Source organism: Microtus pennsylvanicus, chromosome 18 (assembly GCF_037038515.1).
Source record: "Microtus pennsylvanicus isolate mMicPen1 chromosome 18, mMicPen1.hap1, whole genome shotgun sequence".
Classification (NCBI taxonomy): Eukaryota; Metazoa; Chordata; class Mammalia; order Rodentia; family Cricetidae; genus Microtus; species Microtus pennsylvanicus.
The window spans coordinates 3,091,839-3,113,593 of record NC_134596.1 but is presented as its reverse complement, the minus strand read 5'-3'; the positions used below and the strand labels follow the sequence as shown (position 1 = coordinate 3,113,593).

The 21,755-nt window shown below is 52.8% G+C and overlaps 3 protein-coding genes and 5 non-coding genes across 20 annotated transcripts; all 8 read left to right on the top strand.

Moving 5' to 3' along the window:
- The first annotated feature begins 2,093 nt into the window (after window positions 1-2,093).
- On the top strand, window positions 2,094-9,345 carry Flt3lg (fms related receptor tyrosine kinase 3 ligand). 10 transcript variants are annotated; one of them, XM_075952277.1, is made up of 9 exons: window positions 2,096-2,182; window positions 2,479-2,545; window positions 2,804-2,917; window positions 3,239-3,292; window positions 3,896-4,039; window positions 4,377-4,521; window positions 6,512-6,693; window positions 6,793-6,861; window positions 9,125-9,345. In XM_075952277.1, exons 2-8 carry the CDS (start codon window positions 2,513-2,515, stop codon window positions 6,814-6,816), a joined length of 696 nt encoding a protein of 231 aa, XP_075808392.1. In that variant the 5' UTR covers window positions 2,096-2,182; window positions 2,479-2,512; the 3' UTR covers window positions 6,817-6,861; window positions 9,125-9,345. The 10 variants fall into 10 exon arrangements, with proteins under 10 accessions (XP_075808389.1, XP_075808392.1, XP_075808393.1 ...); XM_075952278.1 differs by lacking the exon at window positions 9,125-9,345 and adding an exon at window positions 7,455-7,698; XM_075952274.1 differs by lacking the exon at window positions 6,793-6,861 and having other exon boundaries at window positions 2,094-2,182.
- A 1,174-nt stretch (window positions 9,346-10,519) lies between these two features.
- On the top strand, window positions 10,520-13,669 carry Rpl13a (ribosomal protein L13a). 4 transcript variants are annotated; one of them, XM_075952281.1, is made up of 8 exons: window positions 10,520-10,565; window positions 11,662-11,734; window positions 11,982-12,047; window positions 12,167-12,268; window positions 12,468-12,553; window positions 12,725-12,784; window positions 13,030-13,152; window positions 13,235-13,669. In XM_075952281.1, the coding sequence occupies exons 1-8, from the start codon at window positions 10,551-10,553 to the stop codon at window positions 13,319-13,321; spliced, it is 612 nt and encodes a 203-aa protein (XP_075808396.1). In that variant the 5' UTR covers window positions 10,520-10,550; the 3' UTR covers window positions 13,322-13,669. The 4 variants fall into 4 exon arrangements, with proteins under 4 accessions (XP_075808396.1, XP_075808395.1, XP_075808397.1 ...); XM_075952280.1 differs by having other exon boundaries at window positions 10,536-10,586; XM_075952282.1 differs by having other exon boundaries at window positions 10,547-10,742.
- On the top strand, window positions 11,768-11,850 carry LOC142837982 (small nucleolar RNA Z195/SNORD33/SNORD32 family). Its single transcript, XR_012908434.1, has one exon. It is a non-coding gene; the product is annotated as a small nucleolar RNA Z195/SNORD33/SNORD32 family (small nucleolar RNA).
- Window positions 12,313-12,397, top strand: LOC142837981 (small nucleolar RNA Z195/SNORD33/SNORD32 family). The gene has a single exon (XR_012908433.1). It is a non-coding gene; the product is annotated as a small nucleolar RNA Z195/SNORD33/SNORD32 family (small nucleolar RNA).
- On the top strand, window positions 12,594-12,660 carry LOC142837983 (small nucleolar RNA SNORD34). The gene has a single exon (XR_012908435.1). It is a non-coding gene; the product is annotated as a small nucleolar RNA SNORD34 (small nucleolar RNA).
- On the top strand, window positions 12,828-12,916 carry LOC142837991 (small nucleolar RNA SNORD35). Its single transcript, XR_012908441.1, has one exon. It is a non-coding gene; the product is annotated as a small nucleolar RNA SNORD35 (small nucleolar RNA).
- Window positions 13,670-15,535: 1,866 nt separating the features above from the next.
- Window positions 15,536-17,362, top strand: Rps11 (ribosomal protein S11). The gene is made up of 5 exons (XM_075952823.1): window positions 15,536-15,683; window positions 16,171-16,302; window positions 16,444-16,519; window positions 16,743-16,872; window positions 17,192-17,362. The coding sequence occupies exons 1-5, from the start codon at window positions 15,669-15,671 to the stop codon at window positions 17,313-17,315; spliced, it is 477 nt and encodes a 158-aa protein (XP_075808938.1). The 5' UTR covers window positions 15,536-15,668; the 3' UTR covers window positions 17,316-17,362.
- Window positions 16,556-16,642, top strand: LOC142837990 (small nucleolar RNA SNORD35). Its single transcript, XR_012908440.1, has one exon. It is a non-coding gene; the product is annotated as a small nucleolar RNA SNORD35 (small nucleolar RNA).
- Window positions 17,363-21,755: the final 4,393 nt, after the last annotated feature.

The window sequence follows — 21,755 nt, the reverse complement described above, 5'->3', positions numbered from 1 at the left end:
ACCACCACCACCACACACAAACACCCCACACACAGACACACACACAGCGTTTCTCTGTGTAGCCCTAGCTGTCCTGGAACTCCCTCAGTCCTGTAGACCAGGTTGGCTTCAAGCTTAGAGATTCATCTGCATCTGCCTCCTGAGTGCGTGCCTGCGTGCTTGCGTGCGTGCCTGCGTGCGAGCGCCGTCACTGCCTTGCTGGAGATAAGGTGTTGTTTCCAGCCACTCAATCTCTTGTTATATCAGCAGGAAGCTAAAATAGGAGTTGCCTCAGATCACTGTGGTCGCAAACAAAGAATGGTGGGAAAAGGGATACAGAGACCCCACATCATCTCTGAGACTGTGGTCCAGCTTGGGGGCTTTTGATGGAAAGACTGGGGTCCTGGAGACTGAGACCAGCATCATCTTCATCATTATTACTGGCTTTTTGAAACAGGGTCTCATGTAGCCCGGGCTAGGCTGCAGTACAGGAGAGGACCTTTTCGGGGGTGGCACCTGTAGCTGGGCAGAGTCCTGGATCGCCCAGCAGGGGTGAGTTCACGCGAAATGTCACCACAGTCGGTCCTGCCCTTAGCCACTTTTTCCTTCTCAAATTTTATTTATGTCATTTGCCACGGTTTGCACATGGAGGTCAGAGAGCAGTGTTTGGAGGTGGCCTCTCTCCTCTCCTGTGGGTCCCAGAGATTTAATTCAGATTATCTGGCTTCGAAGTTGGCACCTTTACCTGCTGAGCCACCTTGCCAGCCTGGCTTAGTTTTGTTTGTTTGGTTGGGTTTTCTTTTGTCTTATGTTCCTGAGACAGGGTCTCGCCATGTAGTCCAAGCTGGCCTCAAACTCACAGAGATCCTAGGTGCTGGGGATTAAAGGTGGCATCACCATACCCTGCCTTTTTTGAGACAGGGTCTTATGTAGCCAAGGCTAACCTTGAACTCCTGGTTCTCCTACACCCGCGATGCCACAGTCTTCATTCTCAGCCTTTCAGGGACAGTGTGCTCCTTTCTGAAGGGCAACTCAGGTGCAGCCCAGGTGCCAGCCCTGATAAACAACGGCACTCCCCATACTTGGAAAATCCCGAGGACTTATCTCCCAGGAACCAAACCCAAACCCAAACACCACCTGTGCTCCACAGCAATGATGGACAGGAAGAGTCAGGGCCTGCTGGACAGTCTGCGCGTGGTTGACGCTGCAGGCGGGCAGAGTTCTCAGAGCAAGGACTTTTCAGGGTGGAGACAGCCACTGAAGAGGCCAAGACAATGGATAAGATAAGGGAGCCACAGGGCATGTTCAGTGCTGATAAGAGCAAAGTGGGGGTCAGTCCGGTAGTGCAAGGGGTGCAACCTGGAAGAGGGAGTCACGAAGCCTCCGCCTTGTGTAAGATGGAGGCAGACATAGGTATCTGGAGGGGAGGGTGTCCCTCATGCTGAGTCCGTGCAAAGACCTTGGGGTGAGAGTAAACCCACCTCACACACCAGGCTAGTGTTGGATTCGAACAAGGTTAGCCCAGCACAGGACCAAATTCTGCAGATCTTTGTGGCACTCTTTTTTGGAGTCAAGGGCCTGGAGCGTGATAGACAAGTACTCTGCCGCTTACTCGTGGCTTCAAGGCAGCTGCTCTCCGACTGAGCTGTGTATCTGACCCTCTATACTGCTTGAGACAGAGTCTTAGTAAATTGCTCGGGCCAGCCTTGAATGCGCTCTGTATCCAAGGCCAGCCTCTAATCTCCAGTCGTCCTGCCTCAGGCTCCTTGGTAACTGGGGTGACCGATCTGTACCATCACTGCCCCCCGCTGAAGCCCGGAAAGAATCAAGAACCCAGAGACTGGAGGAACTTGACTGGCAGGTTCACAAGTTCTGTGTCCCTGCGAGCAGTTGGGGAAGTAGGAAACTCAGAAGGAAGGCCACTGTGACATTCTTTGTGGGAGATGGTGGCGGCAAGGCCAGTACGGTGGCAGCTGATGTGATGGGCACTGGTCCTTACTGGAAGGCCTGGGTTTAGATCTTTCATGCTGTCCGTGAGCTTGTCCTAGCTGAGGCCTGCGGCCGCACCACTCCTCACCGCTGGGTGGCGCGTCCCGCCCGGGCACGAACTCACCCCTTGCCCTGTCTACCCCAAAGCTTCTTTCACTTTCGGTCTTTGGCTGTCACCAATTTGGTCTTTCCACACCCAGCTGGGGCAAGCCTGGTGCGTGGGGTGAATGGCTTTCTAGGTCCCTGAGGGGCGGTCCCAAGGTCCCCATTCCCGGACTGTGAGAGCAGGGTGCGAGGCTGGGGAGGATTCTGGGGCAGGACCGTCGGTCGGTCGGGGTTCTTAGAAAGGGAGATGAGTTTTCACCGTAACTGGGGCTCATGCAGGAAGCCTGAGGGTGCAGGAGGCGGAAACGCACCCACATCAAGGGTGGCAGGGCGGGGCGGCGGGGCACAGGGGCGAGTGGGTAAGGGGCTGCAGGGTGCGAGGTCTGCTCTTCTGTCCCTCCCAAGACCCTGCCACAGGCATGAGGGGTCCCCGGCCGAGATGACAGTGCTGGTACCAGCCTGGAGTCCAAATGTGCGTATACCTGAGGGGTGATGGAGCAGGGCGGAGAAGGGAGATGGGCAAGGGATGGAGGCATGGAGAGAGAGACCCGGGACAGCCTCAGAAGAAAGGAGACGGTGCAGGATGAAATGGAGAATATGGGCACAGGTTTGTCACAGCAGCCAAGGCGCAGGACAGGCAGAGACAGGGAAGAAGACACCCAGTTAAGGAAGGAGCAGGACACAGGGAGCCCCTGCATGGAAGTCAGGTGCTGACTCGACCTCCCTGTAGTCCTCGCTGCTGCTGCTGCTGTTGCTGCTGAGTCCTTGTCTGCGGGGGACACCTGACTGCTACTTCAGCCACAGTCCTATCTCCTCCAACTTCCAGTTGAGGATCAGAGAGCTGGTGAGCCGGCTCCTGCCCAGGCCAGACCACTGTGCTGGTCCCACCCCACACCTCTGCCCTGCCCTGCCTCTCACAGTGTCTCTGTGGGCTTGCTCTCTCTGAGTCCCTGTTCTGCTGTCTGTCTCTGCTTCTCTCTGGGTCGCTCTCAATTTCTGGGCCCGTGTCCCTCTGTTCTTTTTCTCTGAGGCTCTCTTTCCTACTGTATCTTGGAGTCCCTTCTTCTCTATGTGGGTCCTGTGTTCATGTTCCCTTGTCTCGGGGTCTGTTTCCAACTCCTCCGATCCTCTCTAATTTGTCGTCTCTCCTTGTTTCTCCCCACAGACTGACTACTTGCTTAAAGATTACCCAGTCACTGTGGCCATCAACCTTCAGGACGTGAGTCACTGTCGGGAGGGCCCTGGGATGGAGGTGGGATCCAGACTCAAGATGCGCCATCGTTCAGGGCAATGCTATGGGGCCACCTCCTGCTTCCTCAGATCTGGTGATTTAGACCCTCGCCTCCCCGCATCAGATCCAGGCGTCCTATCTCGATCTTTCAGAAGTCTGTCCCGCCATCCTCCCTCTCTCAAGCTCTCAAGACTGGTCTCACTGTTCATTTCTCCCTTAGGTGTAGTGGGCCCTCCCTTTCAGGCCCCTGGCCCCGCCTCTCCGTCAGGGATCTTCAGACCTGTAGCCACTTTTCTCCCCTGGTATCCATCTCAGGGGTTTGGTTCTGTCCCTCCTCACACGACCCCTTCTGGTCTCTAGCAAGGCCCCACCACTTTCAGTACCCTGATCCCACCCAACCTACCTTTGATATCTGGCCACGCCCATCCTCTTCAGCCACCTAGCCTCGCCCTCCCTCAGTCATCTGGCCCCACCCATCCCTTTCAGCCATCACCCGCCCACCCTCCCTCAACCTCTGGCTGGGCCCATCCCCTGTTAGTCATCTGGTTCCGCCCCTCTTCCCTGTGATTTGGCTTGGGTTTTGGTCTGCAGGAGAAACACTGCAAGGCCTTGTGGAGCCTCTTCCTGGCCCAGCGCTGGATGGAGCACCTGAAGACTGTGGCAGGGTCTAAGATGCAAAAACTCCTGGAGGCTGTCAACACGGAGATACATTTTGTCACCTCATGTGCCTTCCGGGTTAGCACTGGAACTTGGTAACAAACGAAAAGAGCCAAGTCCCTCCCCGGGCCTTAAAGTACATTCAGCTCTGCTAGGTCTTCTGGGGAGTTCTTTTGCCCACAGCATACCGCAGAGGCAGAGCTGGAACCTCCGAGCCCTGGGGCCACCTGGTACTGGGTCCGTGCCTCAGTAGGTGAAGAAGGCATTACTAAGGGGTTCTCTCCTCTAACAACTGGAGGACCCTGGAGTCTTTGAGACCTGGGCCCACTGGCTCTGTGTCCTCTGCATGTCAGGGCCCTGGGTTGGTGGAGACTCTGGTGTGACATGGTGATGACCTGTCCATCCCTGCTCCCAGCCTCTACCGGAATGTCTTCACTTCGTCCAGACCAACATCTCCCACCTCCTGCAGGACACCTACACGCAGCTGTTGGCTCTGAAGCCCTGCATGGGGAAGGCCTGCCAGAATTTTTCTCGGTGCCTAGAGGTGCAGTGCCAGCCAGGTAGCAGCAGCGCCGAAACCCAGCACCCCCAGTACCACCCACCAGGCTTGCTTACTGTGTGTCCTTGAGGCTTCTGCTTCCACTAGCTGGAACCTGAAACAAGGTCTTTCTCCTTTCTCTTTTTTCTTTATTTTTTCTTTCCTCCTCCTCCTGCTCCTCTTTCTCCTTCTGACTTATTTTTATGAGTGCATTACTTACAAGCTGTAAATGCACTGAATGTGTGTCTAGTGCTGAAAGAGGCCAGCAGAGGGCATCGGATTCCCTGGACCTGGAATTACACAGTTGTGGATCACCATGTGGGTGCTAGGAAATGAAATCAGGTCCAATGCAAGGGCAGCCAGTGCTGAGCCACCTCCCCAGCTCCTTTTCTCTTCTCTGAGGTAGGGTCTCATTGCAAGGGCAGCCAGTGCTCGTAGCTGCTGAGCCACCTCCCCAGCCCCTTTTTTCTTCTCTGAGGTAGGGTCTCATTATATAGGCTAAGCTGGCGTTGAGTGCTGGGATTATAGGTGTGAAGCCATCACATCTGGCTTCATAGCACTTGATTTTTTCATGTTACCATGTATTAATTATATATAGTAATTGGAGCAGGCTTTCTCTTTGGGCCACCAGTCATCTCCCAAATAAAGACATAGAGATTTATTTTTTTAAAGATTTATTTACTTATGGGAGGCGGTGGCGGGGAAGAGACAGAAATCTTTAATAAAGAAATAAATTTAAAAAAAACCAAAAAAACAAACAAAAAATATTTATTTACTTATTATGTATACAATATTCTTTTTTTTAAAGATAAAGTATTCTTTTTTTAAAGATTTATTTATTTATTATGTACACAACATTCCTTCCATGTATGCTTGCATGCCAAAGGAGGGCACCAGATCTCACCATAGATGGCCGCGAGCCACCATGAGGTTGCTGGGAATTGAACTCAGGACCTCTGGAAGAGCAGTCAGTGCTCTTAACCTCTGAGCCATCTCTCCAGCCCCCTGTATACAATATTCTGCCTGCATGTGTCCCTGCAAGCCAGAAGGTGGCACAAGATCTTACTACAGGTGGTTGTGAGCCACCATGTAGTTTCCAGAAATTGAACTCAGAACCTCTGGAAGAACAATCGGTGCTCTTAACTGCTAAACCATCTCTCTAGCCCCACATGGGATACTCATTAATAATTATAAATTCTTGGCCTTAGATTAGGCTATATTTTTGGTTGTGAGCCTATCCTTTAATGGCTGAGCCATCTCTCTAGACCTAAGCTTGTTTCTAACTAGCTTTTTGTTTGTTTGTTTGGTTTTTTGAGACAGGGTTTCTCTATAGCTTTGGAACCTGTCCTGGAACTCACTCTATAGACCAAGCTGGCCTCGAACTCACAAAGATCTGCCTGCCTCTGCCTCCTGAGTGCTGGGATTAAAGGCGGCACCAGCACTGCCCGGTTGTAACTAGCATTTTTTTTAACTTCAATTAACCATTTCTGTTAATCTGTGTGCTCTTGTGTGTGCGTGCGCGTTTGCGTGTGTGCATACGTGTGTGTGTGTGTGTGTGTGTGTGCACGTGCACAGAGCTCAAAAGAGGGTATTGGATTGGTAACTCCTGGAACTAGAGCTACAGACAGTTGTGAGCTGCCAGATGGATACCCGGAATTGAACCTGGGTCCTGGAAGAACATCCAGTGCTCTTAACCACTAAGCCATCTCTCCAGCCCCAGGCTCATACTTTTTATATCCAACTTGGTTTATTTTTGAAAGTGTTTCACTAAATATCCCTGTCTGTCTTGGAGCTCACTATGTAGACCATGCTAATCTGAAATCCACAGAGCTCCATGTGCCTTTGTCTCTGGAATGCTTGATCAAAGGCTTGTGCTGCCCAGGCCTGGCTCGTCCTCACTCAGGTTTTGACCCTGGTTGTTGTTGACCCTCGTGCACAGTCAGCCGTGGTCCAGGACACTCAGTGTTTGCTCTGATGAGTCCCCTCTGTTACTTGTTCTGCTCTCTCCCCAGAGTCCTCTACCCTGCTACCCCCAAAGAACCCTGTAGCCCTAGAAGCCACTGGGCGTCCAGAGCCTCCGTCCAGTCATCTGTTTTTCCTGCTGCTGCTGCCTCTCACCCTCGTTCCGCTGGCAACTGCCTGGTACCTTCACTGTCAGAGGGCAAAACGGAGGAGGGCGGTGCACGACCCTGGGGTGAGCCGAGAGTCCAGGCAGTTGGGTGGCGTGGGTGGTGAGGGATGAGGGTGGAGGTGGCCCTGCGGGGGTACTGAGGCCGACTTTGTGGGGCCTCAGGTGCCCCTCACCTCCCATCCCTAGAATATGAAACTTGTGCAGCGTTGACTCCGCCAAGGTCTTATCTCGGTGAGTCTTCTGCTTCTACCAGAGCACGGAATGGCCAGGCTTGGGGAATACAGAGTCAATCCAAGATTGGGGGGCTCACTATGTCATAGGAGGGGCAGGGATTCTGGGGAGTGGTGTGTGTTGGGGAAGAACAGTCTTTGATAAGCTTCCAGTGTCACAAAGTTCAGGGGATTTCCGAAGTCGTCACTATCACAAGGCAGCAAAGAGCCATGGAAGTGTGAGGGAAGAGTCTGGCGTGGGGAGAGCAAGCGTGGAGGCAGGCAAGAAGGTGAGGCCCCCTGCAGGCATCCATAATCCCTCTCATATGAGGCCACACCTGTAACCCCAGCACTCGAGAGGCCAGAGCAGGGGGATTGCTGCAAGGTCTGGCCATCCTGGGTTACACGGTGAGTTCAAGGCCATTGTGAGACACACAAAGCAACTCAATCAGTGACCCTGATGTTTTTGCAGATGAGGTCTCACTATGTTGCCCACCTGACTCTGAACACCTTGGTGAATCTTCCTGCCCCTGCCTTCCTAATAGCTGGGCCCACAGGCATGTTACATACAACAAGGCTTTTCTTTTTCTTTTTTCTTGGTTTTCTCGGTGTTAGAGTTGGGAACCAAACAAGGAAAAAGCTAGGCAAATACTGTGCTACTGAACTCCATGCCCTGCCAGAGGACACAATGTCCAGGCACGGTGATGAACATTCCAGTACTTCTGAGCTGGCGATGCTGAAGCTGGAAAATACTGACTTTAAGAAAAGCAAAAAGGAAGAAAGAGAAAGAGAGGACACTGTAGCGCTGTGTGGCTGCTTCTGTCATCCCATCTCCTTAAAATAAAAAATGACTGCTGGGCGTGGAGCTGCCTGCCTGAAATCTTAGTAGTCGAGAGGCTGAGGCAGAGGGGTTTAAACAGCAAGGCCAGCCCTGGGAACTTAGAACACTGAAGAGTAGCAGTGCTGGGCGGGGCTGGGGGAATGCTGGGCGGGGCTGGGGGAATGCTGGGCGGGGCTGGGGGAGCTCGCAGAAGAAAGGCTCCGGGTTCCATCTATAGCGGCAGCCACACAGCCACTGGAAACATTGTATCTGCACTCACATTCTCACTGCCGGAAATGGGCTCCCTGCTAGCTTAGTTAAAACAATTAGATGGAGGAACAGTGTCTAAACTTTTGTGGTTTCCTATTTCTGGGCTTGTTTCTGAAACACACAACATTTATCAGACATAGTGGCACATATCTGTAATACCAACTCTATTTACTATTTTTTGAGATGGTGTCTATGTAGCTCAGGTGGCCTGGAACTCCTGGGTAATCCATCCTCCTGCCTCTACCTCTGGAGAGCTGGGACCACAGGTGTGTACTCTCACACCTGAGAGTAATTGCTCTTTTTTTTTTTCAAATTACACTCAAGCCTCCCCAAAATAAATAAAAATTTAAAAATAATTCCGCATGGTGGCCTATGTGCACCACTGTGCCTGTGCACTAGTCGGAGGACAAGTTGCTGAAGCCACTTCTCTCCTTCCATCAGATGGGTCCCCGGGGAACTCAGGTGACAGGCTCAGAGGCAGAGGCCTTTTATTCTTTTTTTTTTAATATAAATTTTTTAAAGATTTATTTATTTATTTATTATGTATACAACATTCTGCCTCGATGTATGGCCACACGCCAGAGGAGGGCGCCAGACCTCCCTACAGATGGTTGTGAGCCACCATGTGGTTACTGGGAATTGAACTCAGGACCTCTGGAAGGGCAGCCAGTGCTCTTAACCTCTGAGCCATCTCTCCAGCCCGCCTTTTATTCTTTAAGTCAGCTTGAGGGCCATGATTTGTTTTGAAACAGGGTTTCAGGTAGCCCTACCTGACTTGGACTTGCTGTGTAGACCTGGCTGGCTTAGACAGATACCCACCTGCCTCTGCCTCCTCAGTGATAGGACTAAAGGTGTGTGTCGCCACGCCTGTCTGTGAGACTCCCTTTGGAAAGACAAACAAACAAAGAACAAAACAAAAAACCCTCGTAACAGATTTTGTAGTCAAGTCTGTAGTCCCCGCACACTGGAGAAGAGGCAAAGGGGCAAGGATTCTGGGTTATCTACTAGTACATAGAAATCCCAGACTAACCTAAACCGGGTGGGGTGGGGTGGGAATGGGAGAAGTGGAGAGGGTTGGGAGGATGTAGATTAGTGGTAGAGGGCTTGCTTGAAAGGGGCGTGGCGGGGGCGTGGTTCAAAGGTAGAGTGCGGACCAAACGCCAGTCCTCAGACAGACTATCGATCAATTTTACAGAGGAGGATACTAAGGCAAAGCAGGACTCACCTGACAGACGCCGCACAGCCTGGACACAGGGAAAGCTGGGTGGAGGTTGGCCCCCTCTTGGACTGCGCGGCCACTCCAGCTCTCTCCCCAGGATGGAGTCAACATCAGAATCCAGCAAAAGCCCCACTCACCCCACTCTGTACAAAGGCCTTGCCCCCATTAACTTGTATATAAATGGTTTTTACAAGCTCTTCCGGACCTGTCTGTGGATGGGACAGGGAGTGGGGGGGGGCTATTTTAGGTTTCAGGATTTTGCGGTGCTTGGTGAGGTAATCCCATCTCTCCAGAAGCTGAGGCAGTTATCTCAAGCTTAAGACCAGCCCGAATTGCAGAAATCCTACGTCAAAAGCCAAAACCAACGACAAAAGGTCCTGTTTGTTTTCTGAGGCCTCCAGTGGCCCTGCTTCGGGGCTGGGTAGTGCTCCATAGAACCCTGATGTGAGGCAGGAACAGCCCCGTTCCCCAAGATCATGACAGCAAAGTGGCCGGAAAGCCAAGTGTTGGAGACTCCAGGTAGAATCGACTCAAGCTGGAATGTGTCACGGAGACTGCCAAATCGACTTGTTTGGCTTTTTGTTTGCTTTGGGGGGGGGGGCTATAGGTGCAGAGCAGGGAGGGCATCGCAGACAATGTGCACAGCTAATGCAAAGCCTTTGGAAACAGAAGCAGGTGGATGCAGCTCAGGAACTTTCCCCCAACTCTTTTTGTTTGCTTGCTTTGTTTTCGAAACGAGGTTTCTCTGTAGCTTTGGAGCCTGTCCTGGAACTCCCTCTGTAGACCAGGTTGGCCTCGAACTCACATAGATCCGCTGGGATTAAAGGTGTGCCTCCACCGCCCGGCTCCCCGAACTCTTATCTTCGATAACTATTTCCACCTGTTTAATACTGGGAGCCTGCTAGGCTCAGAAAAGGCCGGCAATTGTCTTGCACACCATGAGGGTGAAGAGAGGAAACGCTAACCGCTAGGGTTCAAACGCAACGCGGGTGAGCCGGCCAGGACTGATGCACGCCCCCTTATGGCCACCACGTGTTCTGCAACCGTCGTTACTGGAGGGGAGCAATGGCGCCCCACACAGCGGCCTTCCGAGCGGAGAAGAGCACTCCCTCCAAAATATGGCCGCCGGGGTTGGACGGCCTTGTCCCTGGGAAGCCTCCTCGGGACCCACGTGATCTCCCGCCCCGCACAGTCATGGCCGCCAAGGGCTAACTCAAACGGTGTCCTGATTGGACAATATAAAGATGACCCACCTTCCAGTCTGCGCATGCACACCGCTTCGACCAATGAGAAGACGGAAAGTCTTTGGTTCGGCCCAGCTTGCGTCACTTCCTCCGCCCCTGCAGCAAGGGATAAGAAACCCTGCGCCAAGACCTCCTCCTTTCCCAGGCGGCTGCCGAAGATGGCGGAGGGGCAGGTCTGCTCTGCTTCCCGGGCGGTGAGGGGGACGGGTGGGTTTCGGGCGGGAGCGGCACGGGGCCTGCGCCCCACGCCTCCTGTGGCGTGGGACTTACGGACGGCAGTTAAGCAAGATAGAAAGTTTCTTGTCGCGAGGGGAGTGTGTAACGCGGGCATAGCAAGCCGCGATGTCTAGGTATGGGGCGCCGAGAATGCTACGGTTTCCCTGGGGAAGACGGGAGTGGGGCTTGGGTTCCCAACACCCGCAAAGAATTCCTTCAGGCTTTATCCCGGGCGGTTGGGATGCGAGGAGTGTAGGGTGCACGTTGCTGTGTTTGTACATTCATGTGGTTCCTAGGTAATGGGAAATGCTGAAATGGAGGCGCCTGGTTTTGTGATTTTTGGGGTGGCCGGTTTCCTTCTTAAAGATCTTCAGTAGGGTAAAGTCAGCTGTTCGGAGACTGAGCAGAAGCATCGTGATTTTTGTGGCTAGTCAGGAGTCGAGTTGCACGTTTCACGTTAATTTTAGACGTTTAAAAGTTTCCATTTGGAGAAGTCTGGTAAATGGTACCCTAAGGATCTGTCTCTAGGAAGACAGTTGTGGAAGGGGGTTCTTGTGTGGCTGTCCCCTGTAGTTTGGGCTGGGCTGTCGGCACATGTCAGGCACATGTATTGAGTTGCAGACCTCTTCACTGCTTGCCGAATTACTAGACAGGACAGCCATTGTATACGGAGTTAAAAGGATTTGCTTTGTGCTGTTGATAGGATGGTTTCTGTTCTCGTGAGCACGTTGAGACTCTGATGCAGAGCCACTGTGGCCTAAACTTACCCAAAACCAAGTCTTAGTGTCAAATTTCGTTGTAGTACAGGGCATTCCCACAGGAGCCAGTAGATCCCAGCTATCCAGTAATTTGAGGCTTGGTAGAGAGTACGGTGAAGCTCGCTCGGCTAAGGAATTGCAGGCACCTGAAGTCTCCCTTCCCCGTGCTGGACCAGCCGAGGCTGCCTTGGCTTATTCATCTGGCTAATAGGCATCCTGTGGGGAAAGGCGCGGGAGTGGTTGGTAGCTCGTAGGGAGAGCCAGATTGCTCCCTAAGCCTTTCTGTCTCCCGTAGGTTCTGGTGTTGGACGGCCGAGGCCATCTTCTGGGTCGCCTGGCGGCCATTGTGGCCAAGCAGGTACTGCTGGGTAAGTTTCTTTCAGGATTTCCCTGTTGGCCTGGGAGTCAGTGATGAGCAACAATCACCATCTTTCGTTTGAGTCTCACGACTGTGAGATCAACCCATGCACCGCTCTGAGACTTGCCAGCTCCTCCGTGTTCTGGACTCCTAGCTCAAGGGATTTTTAGAGCAGGAGATTGGCTTTCCATTCGAGCTGGTTTTGCTGGGTGTTAGTGTAACTTTCCTGACTGTCTACAACCCACATTCTCTTCTAGGCCGAAAGGTGGTCGTTGTTCGCTGTGAGGGCATCAATATTTCCGGAAACTTCTACAGAAACAAGTGTGAGTTAGGGCTAAGGGATGGTCTCCAGATGGGGCACTGTTTGTCCTGCAAAAACAGATCTCTAGTTAGGAGCTGTTTCTGGGACTGAGGAGGCGTCACCCACCTTTTCTGTTGACAGTGAAGTATCTGGCCTTTCTCCGAAAGCGGATGAACACCAACCCCTCCCGAGGCCCCTACCATTTCCGAGCCCCGAGCCGCATTTTTTGGCGCACTGTGCGAGGTGAGTGAGCTGGGCCTGTGGGCTACATGGAAGGCGGGTATTTGGCAGCCTGTGATGAGGATCTCTCCCACTCGTGTTCGAGTTTCCCAACTGTGAGATGACTCCACATGCACTACCATCTGAGGCTGGCTCTTTGCCCTGCTCTGGCCTAAGGCCGGGCTTTCAGCCCCTCTGAAAGGGAGGCCTGCTGTTCTTCCAGGCATGCTGCCCCACAAGACCAAGCGAGGCCAGGCTGCCCTGGAACGCCTCAAGGTGTTGGATGGGATCCCTCCACCCTATGACAAGGTGAGCCTTGCAAGCCTAGCCTTACAGCCTCTGTGCGACCAGCGTCTGTGATGTTCTATTACCTACATTGTTTGAGCCTCATGAAAACGCCACTGGCTGAGACGCCTGCCCCAGCAGCCTCCTTCCCAGGTGTCGCTCACAGGTCTCTGAGCCCCTCTCGTTCCCTAACAGAAAAAGCGGATGGTGGTCCCTGCCGCCCTCAAGGTTGTGCGGCTGAAGCCTACCAGGAAGGTAAGCTCCAAATTGCAGAGTGGGCTGGGGGGACCTCAAGACTGGCACATGATGGCTATTTTCTCACGATGGTCTGCGGATGCCACTGACGGGCAGTGCCGATAATGCCATGGGCTCAACTGATGCCAGGAGGGGCTCCAGTGGGGGAGGGGAATGTGTCCTTTAATAGAATCTCTAGGGTTCTCTAGCTCATCCTTGTGCTGCCGGGGCACCTTCCATGTCCTTACAGCTTTGTGCCCCTGCAGTTTGCTTACCTGGGGCGTCTGGCTCATGAGGTCGGGTGGAAGTACCAGGCAGTGACAGCCACTCTGGAGGAGAAGCGGAAGGAGAAGGCCAAGATGCACTACCGGAAGAAGAAGCAGCTCTTGGTGAGGACGGGGCTGCAGCGCGGGGTGAGGGTGCTTCTGGGACAGGAGCAGGCATTGACTATCACTTGTCTTTACCCCACAGAGGCTACGGAAACAGGCGGAAAAGAACGTGGAGAAGAAAATCTGCAAGTTCACAGAGGTCCTCAAGACCAATGGACTCCTTGTGTGAGCCCAATAAAGACTCTTTGTGCCTCATGCCTGCCTGGCCTGCTCTTCCTCTACCGCCGACTAGGGAAGTGGAGACAAAGGTGCTTTAGGCACTGCTCCTGTGGGAAAGAGGGTGTTTTTATAAAAGCTCTGAGCTGGAATTACTTGGGCTTTAGTGTTAATGACTGGGCTACTCAGCCCATCAATGTATTCTGCAGCTGTGAGGATGGAGACCTAACATCTGGGCTGGGATTCAGAAGTGCACACTGGGAAGCCACTGCCTTTTCCCCTTCCCAGCGCTGCTCAGAAAGCAATTTTACTTTTTGCTGCAGCATTCGTTGCTAATAAATTATTTGACTGTTAAAGAAAACTGGTATCTTTGCACTATGTCTGCTATATAGGCAGGAACAGAGGGGTACCAATAATGGGACCAAAAATTTGGAATTTTCAGGCTGTGGTCTGCTCTTCTGTTGAAGGCACGAACGTGCTTCGTTGCTCAAAAGGTGCAAACAAATCTTCCCATGGGTCCTTCCTGAAATGGTTTTACTTACTAACTCGAATTCAGCTTCAGAGGTATGGGATTGCCACTAACTATCACATGGACTTCAGGAACTCTGCCCTAAATGAGTTAAGGCTGGGGAGGCTAGTTGGAACAGTGCCAACCAGGGAAGGGAGGTCAAACTAAACTTTAAAATGGTTCCTCAGATGTAAAGGTATGAAGGGTTTAAGGGACAGCCTTATTGGTGGCTCACAACCATCTAACTCCAGGAGATCTAACCTGGCCCTAGTGGGAATCTCAAATTCCCACCAGCCTACACCAGATGCAAGATTACAGGTGGCAGTGCGCACCTTTAATCAGGCAGATCCTCTGGTCTACAGAGTTCCAGGAGAGCCAGGGCTATCAGAAAGCCTGTCAATTAAAGGTATCCTAGGCAGCTGGCACGTCTCGATCATCCTTACGTTCTACCATATGACCAGGAACTTGGCTCCTGAGGTTGTTTTGGAGAGAGGGTTTGTTTCCCTGTAGCTTCCCTATCCTGGAACCAATTCTGTAGACCAGGCTGATTTCAAAGCTGGAGGTCCTTATGTGTCCAGGTGCTGGGATGAAAGGTGAGACCCACCATGCAACTGAGGGCATTTGAAATGTAGAATTGATAGTGGTTCCCTGAGCCACGTCCTCAACTACAGGTTTACTTAATAGACACTGTCACAGAAAAAAGGGCCACGTGGTAATGTACGGTTGTAATTTTGGGATGGCTGAATTGGCCTGCCTGGACTAGTTAGCTGGTGCAGGGTAGAGGAGGAATCCTGTCAGTGGTCAAGTTTGTTTGTTTGGGGTAGGGTTGACCTCTGTCCCTCAGCTTTCGAGGTGTTGGGTGGTAAACAGTTGACCATGAACACGTCCAGCTTAAAGTAATTTTGCTTATGGTTTGTCACACACTGGGTATGTTTTCTTGGTGATTAAAAAAAAAGTCAAATCCTTTACATATTAAATCTTTGGCGAAATTGTAACATCCCAGAAAGACACATCTAAAATACCTTCCTCTTTATGCTGCTCCTAGGTGGATAGGAGGTCGCTTGCTTCACTAGGCAGTCTCACTAGATGGCCCTAGCTGGTCTGAAACGGAACTGAGTGCTGGCATTAAAGGAATCCCAACACCATTTGCAAAACGTTATTCTATCTTGACAGTAGCCTTTGATGTCCTGGATATAGCTGGGAAAATCCTTCTAACTCCATTTGGCACAAAGCTTTTCCTGCCTCCTGAGTTTAATGATTGGGGTCCCTCGGTTTCCGAGGGGTGTGGTCCTCTCCAAAGGTAGCCTGGACGAAAACCCAGAGGGAATGGGGGTGGAATGGACACCCAACAAGCAAAGAAACTTGGCTCCTATAGCTCCAGTCTGGGTGGTTTGCAGGAGCGGTCCACAGAGGCCATGCCGCCGATACACGTGGACGACACTTTAATAAAGGAAAGAAAGCTGTAACGTGAGCCGGAAAACATGGCCACCGCCGCCTCCCCCGGGAATCTGAGCCCACCACGCGGTTCTACGTTCCACGTGCCTCCCGTTCCCGAAGAAACCTGACCCCGCCCTGCTGCTCTCGCGGCACCGCAGGAAGTCCCTTCCCAGCCTGCCCATCCCCGGCAATGGCCGCCTGAGATCTCGCGAGATGATAGGCTCCGCTCCGGTCCCCATAGTCCTCCACTATCATGGCGGCGTACGGACAGTTCCAGAAACGCGTGCTCTGCACCGGAAGTGCCCCCTAAATCCGTGCAGGGCTGGCCCTACGTCACTTCCGCTCCGGACCTCGCGCAGTGAAGAAGGAAACCCGGGAGTTGGCCCACCTCTCTTTTCCTCAGGCTGCCGGGAAGATGGCGGACATTCAGGTTCGTGCTGAGGGCTGGCGCCGAGGCTAGCGTGGATCTCCTTCTCTGCCGTCCCCGTCATCCTCCGAATTAGCCGGAGCGAGGGCGCCTGCCCTGTGCCTTCCGACGTCCCGGGCTTACACAGCCGTGGGGTCTCAGGCGCTTTGGGCGTCAGTCCTGTGGGGCAGCGTGGGGGTGAGCGCCGGCTCGCTGGGGTCGGCGCTGTGGACGCGGGGCTGCCCCGCACCCCGGCCCACCATGCTGGGCTGCGTGTCCGTGCGGTGTGGCTCCCGAGGGCGAGCGCGTGTGCTCGGGACGGCGGTGCTGAAAGGCCGGGGTTCGGGCCTTAAGACGGGAAACGTTTGGACCTGGTGCGGACGCTAGAGCAGATGCGGGGTGGTTGTGTGTCTAGGCTGGTCGTGTGTCTAGGGTGGTCGTGGCGCTGGCGTTAAGGGGTGGAAGCGTGCCAGGGTGGACAGGTGAGCTCACCGAGCGATTGTCCCTACAGACCGAACGTGCGTACCAAAAGCAGCCCACGATCTTCCAAAACAAGAAGCGTGTTCTGCTTGGAGAAACCGGCAAGGAAAAACTCCCTCGGTACTACAAGAACATCGGTCTAGGCTTCAAGACGCCCAAGGAGGTACAAGACCCTCCAGCAGATGAGACTCATGTGGCCTTACATGTGGCAGCAGGGCCACCGCGCCCTTTTCGGAGTGGCTGCCTCCGGGGCTCCTGGGAATTGTAGTTTGGTAGTTCAAGCTGCACTTTCTCATCCTTTCAGGCCATCGAGGGCACCTACATTGACAAGAAATGCCCGTTCACTGGCAACGTCTCCATCCGAGGTCGGATCCTGTCCGGTGAGTAAAAAACTGAGGTTGTGAATGCAGGTCCCCGGCAGATGATGTCTGTTCTCACGATGGTCTTCAGACAGCCCCAAGGGCACTGCTGAGACAGCCAGTTGGCAAAACTGATGCCAGAAGCAGGGTTTCTTGGGAGCCCCACTCAACAGCTTGTTTGCCTGCGGGGTGAATTACCCTTGGCCTGCTAACACCATCTCCCCGCCTCCCCCCCTTCCTCAAGGTGTCGTGACCAAGATGAAGATGCAGAGGACCATTGTCATCCGCCGGGACTATCTTCATTACATCCGAAAGTACAATCGCTTTGAGAAACGCCACAAGAACATGTCCGTGCACCTGTCCCCCTGTTTCAGGTGAGCACAGTTCTCTACTAACCTGGCACAACCTGAGACAAGCACCTGTGTCAATCAGGAAGGGCCGCTGGTGGGGGAGCCCTTAAGGGCGATTTTGGGGAGAAGCTGGGGTGTCCTGTGAGCAGAGTGGCTTAGTCAGGTGTGTAGGCTGCTGAGGAACCAGAGGCAAGGCCACTGATAAGTGTCTGGGAGGTTGCTCTTAGCAACCACCTGAATGGCCACTGTGGTGGGTGGAGCCGAGGAGGGGACCCGCAGCCTTTCAGTGGGGATCCAGGGAGTGCTCGGGGTTCCTCCTGAAGACTCTTGTGTAACCCCACAGGGATGTACAGATCGGCGACATTGTTACTGTGGGAGAGTGCAGGCCCCTGAGCAAGACCGTGCGTTTCAATGTGCTCAAGGTCACCAAGGCCGCTGGCACCAAGAAGCAGTTCCAGAAGTTCTGACCTGGATCAAATAAAGTTATTTTCTGGCTACAAAACAGGTGTGGAGTCTCTGTCCTGGGCCACAGTGGGCTTGTCCCTGAGGGCTTCTCTGATCCTAGGGGGTCCTGCTGCCTTTCCTTCACCTGTTTCCCAGAGGTTCCTCTGCCTCGCGAGTGCTGGGATTAAAGGTGTGCACCACCACCTGAGTTAAGGCTCTTTTTTTTTTTTTATTAAGCCTTGATAAATCTTGTCATCCAAGTAGACATGGTCAGTTAGTTATTTGGTGCCTCTGGCCTCTACCCTTCACCGCCCAGTCCCTGGAGAGGAAGTGAGGCCACCCCTGACCTCATTGAGGTCAAGCCTTAGAGTGCCCCAGGGGACAGTCTGACACAATGCCCCCACCCCGCAGCTGGAGAGGAAGACAGCCTTGCAGGTGAGCCACCTAGGTAGAGGCAGGCTGTCCACTTGAGTGTCAACAGTCTGTTTGAGTGGCCACTTCCGGAGAGCCGCTGCCTACCACCGGTTCCCAGGACAGGGAGGACAGAGCGCTGTTGAGATGGGAAAGATGACTTGGTATATGGGAAGAGGACCCCAGGGTAGTGGGAGTGGTGGGGATACCCACTCAGGAAAAGGACCCAAGGCATCCCCAGGTATGTGGGAAGGAGACAGACCTGGAGGGAGGCGCTGGAGCTGCTGCTGCTGGGGTCCCCAAGTCCCTGCCCCCCAGGCCTGTACCAGGGTCTGAAGCTCAGCACTGGTACAAGGGTTGGGAGACAGGGCCTTGGGAAGAGTCCTCTGTCTGCAGGAGGTGCCGCACACTGCCTCACCGTGGCCTTCTGCCTTTTACCAGCCTCTGAGGGAGGGGGTTCCTGTCAAAGGAAGTGGGCCTACATCAAAGCAAGCAGGAAGGGGCAGGGACAGGTCAGGGGGGCCACCGCCCAAGCTGGGATCCTGCCAGCCACCCCTGAGGGGAGGGACTGCAGGGGACAGGGACCCTGAGGAATAAGAAGCCAATTGTTGAGAGGTGTGGCCCCTCCAACCACAGGTGCTTCCGTTCGGGTGGGGCCTTGTGTTTACAGCAACCCGGCTCTTATTTCCTCCCAGTGGTAGTTGGGGCTTCTCCTTGGTACCTGTGACAGGCCATGAGGAGGTGGGAGTGGTGAGGAGAGACCCCTGGCTGCCCCCCTCTGCACTCTGGCTCACTGAAGCCCCCAGTGCCAGCCAGACCGGCACTTCCACCCTAGGTGGCTTGATGTTTAGTTATTTTGTCAGGGTCGTGCTTTGTGTCCCTAGCTGGCCGGAAGCTTTCTTTATTGACCAGGTCGACCTCTAGGTGCTGAGATTCCAGGTGACAGCCCTTTATGGTCTTTCTCTTTTCTCCAAGCTGCTTTCTCTGGCTGCCCTGGAACCATCCCTCGAGACTAGACTAGCTTCAAACTCAAAAAAATAGCGTCTGCCACCACCATCCAGTCTGTTTTGGTCTTTAATCCTGGGCACCAATGGCATCTGACATGTCCAGCTCTAAGCTCTTGTAGACAGGAGGGTAAGCTGAGGCAGGAGGGTCTTCAGAGACCAGCCTGGGCGGCTTAGACCCTGGCTCAGTAAACTAAAGAGCTGGTATGGGGATGTGGCTCAGGTGTAGCGCCGACCTAGAACCCACCGGAACAATGCGATGCTGGGATTGTAGCTCCAAGGAGAAGTGCTTGTCTGGGGTGTGCAGGGTTCTGGGGGCCATCCAGTACCTCAGACCAACTGCAAGCATTCAGGAAACAGACTTGAGGAGAAGCAGAGTTTAAGGCCACTGGAGACCCTGTCTCAAAAACAAGCAAAACGTGGTGTACATTTTTAATCCCAGCACTCAGAGGCAGACAGATCAGAGTCCAGCCTTTCTAAAAATGAAAATATTTGAGTGTGTGCCTGCCACAGAACCCCCAGCCCTCCTCTCCCCCAATGAAGGTCAGGGTAATCTGTTCTCTTCATCGTGGTTCCCATGAGTCAAACACAGGTCTTCATGCTTGCCAGCAAGTCCCCTACCTACTGCCCACTAAACCATCTCACTGGCCCACACTTCCTTGATTCTCTTTACAGAGAGTTGAACCTACTTCCTGTCTGTTGCAATGGCTGTAAACCTACTATCTACTATCTGTACCCCTCATCCCTGTAAGTGGAAACACAAGCAGGTAACCCCCAATTCCAGGGGTCCCGAGACTGAACCCCACTCACCAGCTGTGTGGCCCAGAGTCACATCTGTAAAGGGTGTCCATCCTCACTAGCAGCTGGGCAGGTGGGACACCACAGCCCTGCAACAATGACCTTTGGTAGGTAGCTGCAGAAGTTTGCTATGGTGTGGGACCTTGGGTCTTTTAGAGCTAGCTCTGTGGAGTTGTTTTAGTATGCTCCTGGAAGATTCTGTGGCATGGCATGTCTGGTGGAGACTATAGGGCTTCTCAGCAGCAGCAGGGTTCTGGTTTTCTGTTTAGTTTTTTTGTTTGTTCGTTTGTTTGTTTGTTTTTGAGACAGTTTCTCTCTGTATCCCTGGCTGTTCTGGAACTCACTCTGTAGACCAGGCTCTTCAACTCACAGAGATCCTGCTTCTGCTTCCTGATTGCCACCACCACCGGGCACACACAGGGTCCTGGTTTGGTGACAGCAAAACAGGACAGGTCTGGCCCTACTGTGGAAGATCACTCGCACACTCTAAGGAGGCAGGATGGCCAGCAGGGGTTGCTGCTACTCCTGTTTGGGTCCTTTCGTTTTGAGACAGTCTCACTGTGTCTAACCACAGATTCCTACCCGTGTTCCAGCCGCAGCCTCCATTGTGCTGGGATTGCGGGGTAGGGGGTGGGGGGCTGTGACAAGGGGACAGCCTGTTGGTGTTAATACAGGAGCAGAGCCCAGACTGTATACATACTGACTTATGTTTGTTAGTTTTGAGACAAGGTCTCTACATAGCCCTGTCTGACCTGAAACTCTGTAGACCAGGCTGGCCTTGAACTCATAGAGATCCACCTGCTTCTGCCTCCTGAGTGCTGGGATTAAAATCCTGTGTCACCACGGCTGGCTCCGTTGTGTGTGGGGGTGCGCATTTGTTTTGTTTTTAGTTTTTCAAGACAAGGTTTCTCTGTGTAGCCCTAACTATCCTGGAACTACCAGGCTGGCCTCAAGATCAGAGATCCGCCTGCCTGTGCCTCCCGAGTTCTGGGATTAAAGGTGTGTATCACTACTACCTGCCTGTTTTTGTTTTTTGATTTTGTTCTGTTTTTTTTTGAGACAGGGCCTCACTATGTACCTTGGGCTATTCTCAAACTTGCAGCAACGCTCCTGCCTCTCATTTGTTTGTTTTTGGCAGTCTCCACAGCCCGTGCCTGAGGATGAGCTTGAACTTGTAGCCTCCACCTCGAATCTTGGTGTTCTCCACCACGCCCTTTTTATGTAGAGCTTGGGATCGAACTCAGGGTTGCACATTTGCTAGGTAAGAATTCTACCAACTGAACTACATCCCCAGGCTCAAAACCAGAATGCTTTAAAAATTTTATCTTTCTTAACCTGGCCGTGATGATGCAAGCTTTATCCCAGCACTGAGAAGGCACAGGCAGGCAGGTCTCTATGAGTTCAAGGCCAAACTACTCTACAGAGCAAATTCTAGGGCAACCACTGCTACACAAAACAAACAAACAAACAAAAAACCCTATCTTGAAAAACAAAACAAAGCCCTTTAAATTACAATTAGTTAGATGTGTCTGCCACAGAGTGACGTGGAGGTCTGCTGCATCCAGAATGGCTCTGGAGACAGACATGACTGGGACATTCAAGGAATGAAGAAAAAAGGACACAGAAAACCTGAGCCCCTGGGGAGAACACCCTTTATTATGTAGAGTTGAACAGAAAAGCTGGGCAATGGTATGAGTTCATCTCCATGGGGCGGTCTTCAGGCCACGAGAGCTACCATGGGCTTTTCCCCACACACAGGATCAACAGCCACACATGGCCCCGAGAAAGGCTTTGCCGTCCTCGCCAGCCTCACCCCAGTGGCAGGATTGGGGGTCTTTGCCATTTTCCCATGGGACTGGGACTAAAGTTCTTGCTCTCATCAACTTTGGAATGCATGCATCGCAGAGATTAAAAAATATGTATGTGGCCCGGCGGTGGTGGCACATGCCTTTAATCCCAGCACTCGGGAGGCAGAGGCAGGTGGATCTCTGTGAGTTCGAGACCAGCCTGGTCTACAGAGTGAGTTCCAGAACTGGCTCCAAAGCTACAGAGAAACCCTGTCTTGAAAAACAAAAACAACAAGAATATGTATGTGCCTGAGTAGATATGCATGCATCGTGGGCATTGGTAGGGAAAGACATTTAAGGAGAAAACAGTGCTCATCCAAGTGCAGCTTCTCAAGAGAGAATCCCCTGTGAGGTCTTTTTTTTGTTTTGTTGTTTGTTATTTTTTTTTTTTTTTTTTTTTTGG

Bases quoted from the DNA above. Each gene is read 5' to 3' on its own strand.
- Flt3lg (XM_075952272.1), top strand. From the start codon at position 2,600: ATGGAGGCATGGAGAGAGAGACCCGGGACAGCCTCAGAAGAAAGGAGA. The intron at 3,293-3,895 runs GTGAGTCACTGT...TTTGGTCTGCAG, and splicing joins TGGCCATCAACCTTCAGGAC to GAGAAACACTGCAAGGCCTT. The intron at 4,040-4,376 runs GTTAGCACTGGA...CCCTGCTCCCAG, and splicing joins TCACCTCATGTGCCTTCCGG to CCTCTACCGGAATGTCTTCA.
- Rpl13a (XM_075952280.1), top strand. From the start codon at position 10,551: ATGGCGGAGGGGCAGGTCTGCTCTGCTTCCCGGGCG. The intron at 12,269-12,467 runs GTGAGTGAGCTG...CTGTTCTTCCAG, and splicing joins TTTTTGGCGCACTGTGCGAG to GCATGCTGCCCCACAAGACC. The intron at 12,554-12,724 runs GTGAGCCTTGCA...GTTCCCTAACAG, and splicing joins TCCCTCCACCCTATGACAAG to AAAAAGCGGATGGTGGTCCC.
- Rps11 (XM_075952823.1), top strand. The intron at 16,520-16,742 runs GTGAGTAAAAAA...CCCTTCCTCAAG, and splicing joins CCGAGGTCGGATCCTGTCCG to GTGTCGTGACCAAGATGAAG. The intron at 16,873-17,191 runs GTGAGCACAGTT...GTAACCCCACAG, and splicing joins CACCTGTCCCCCTGTTTCAG to GGATGTACAGATCGGCGACA.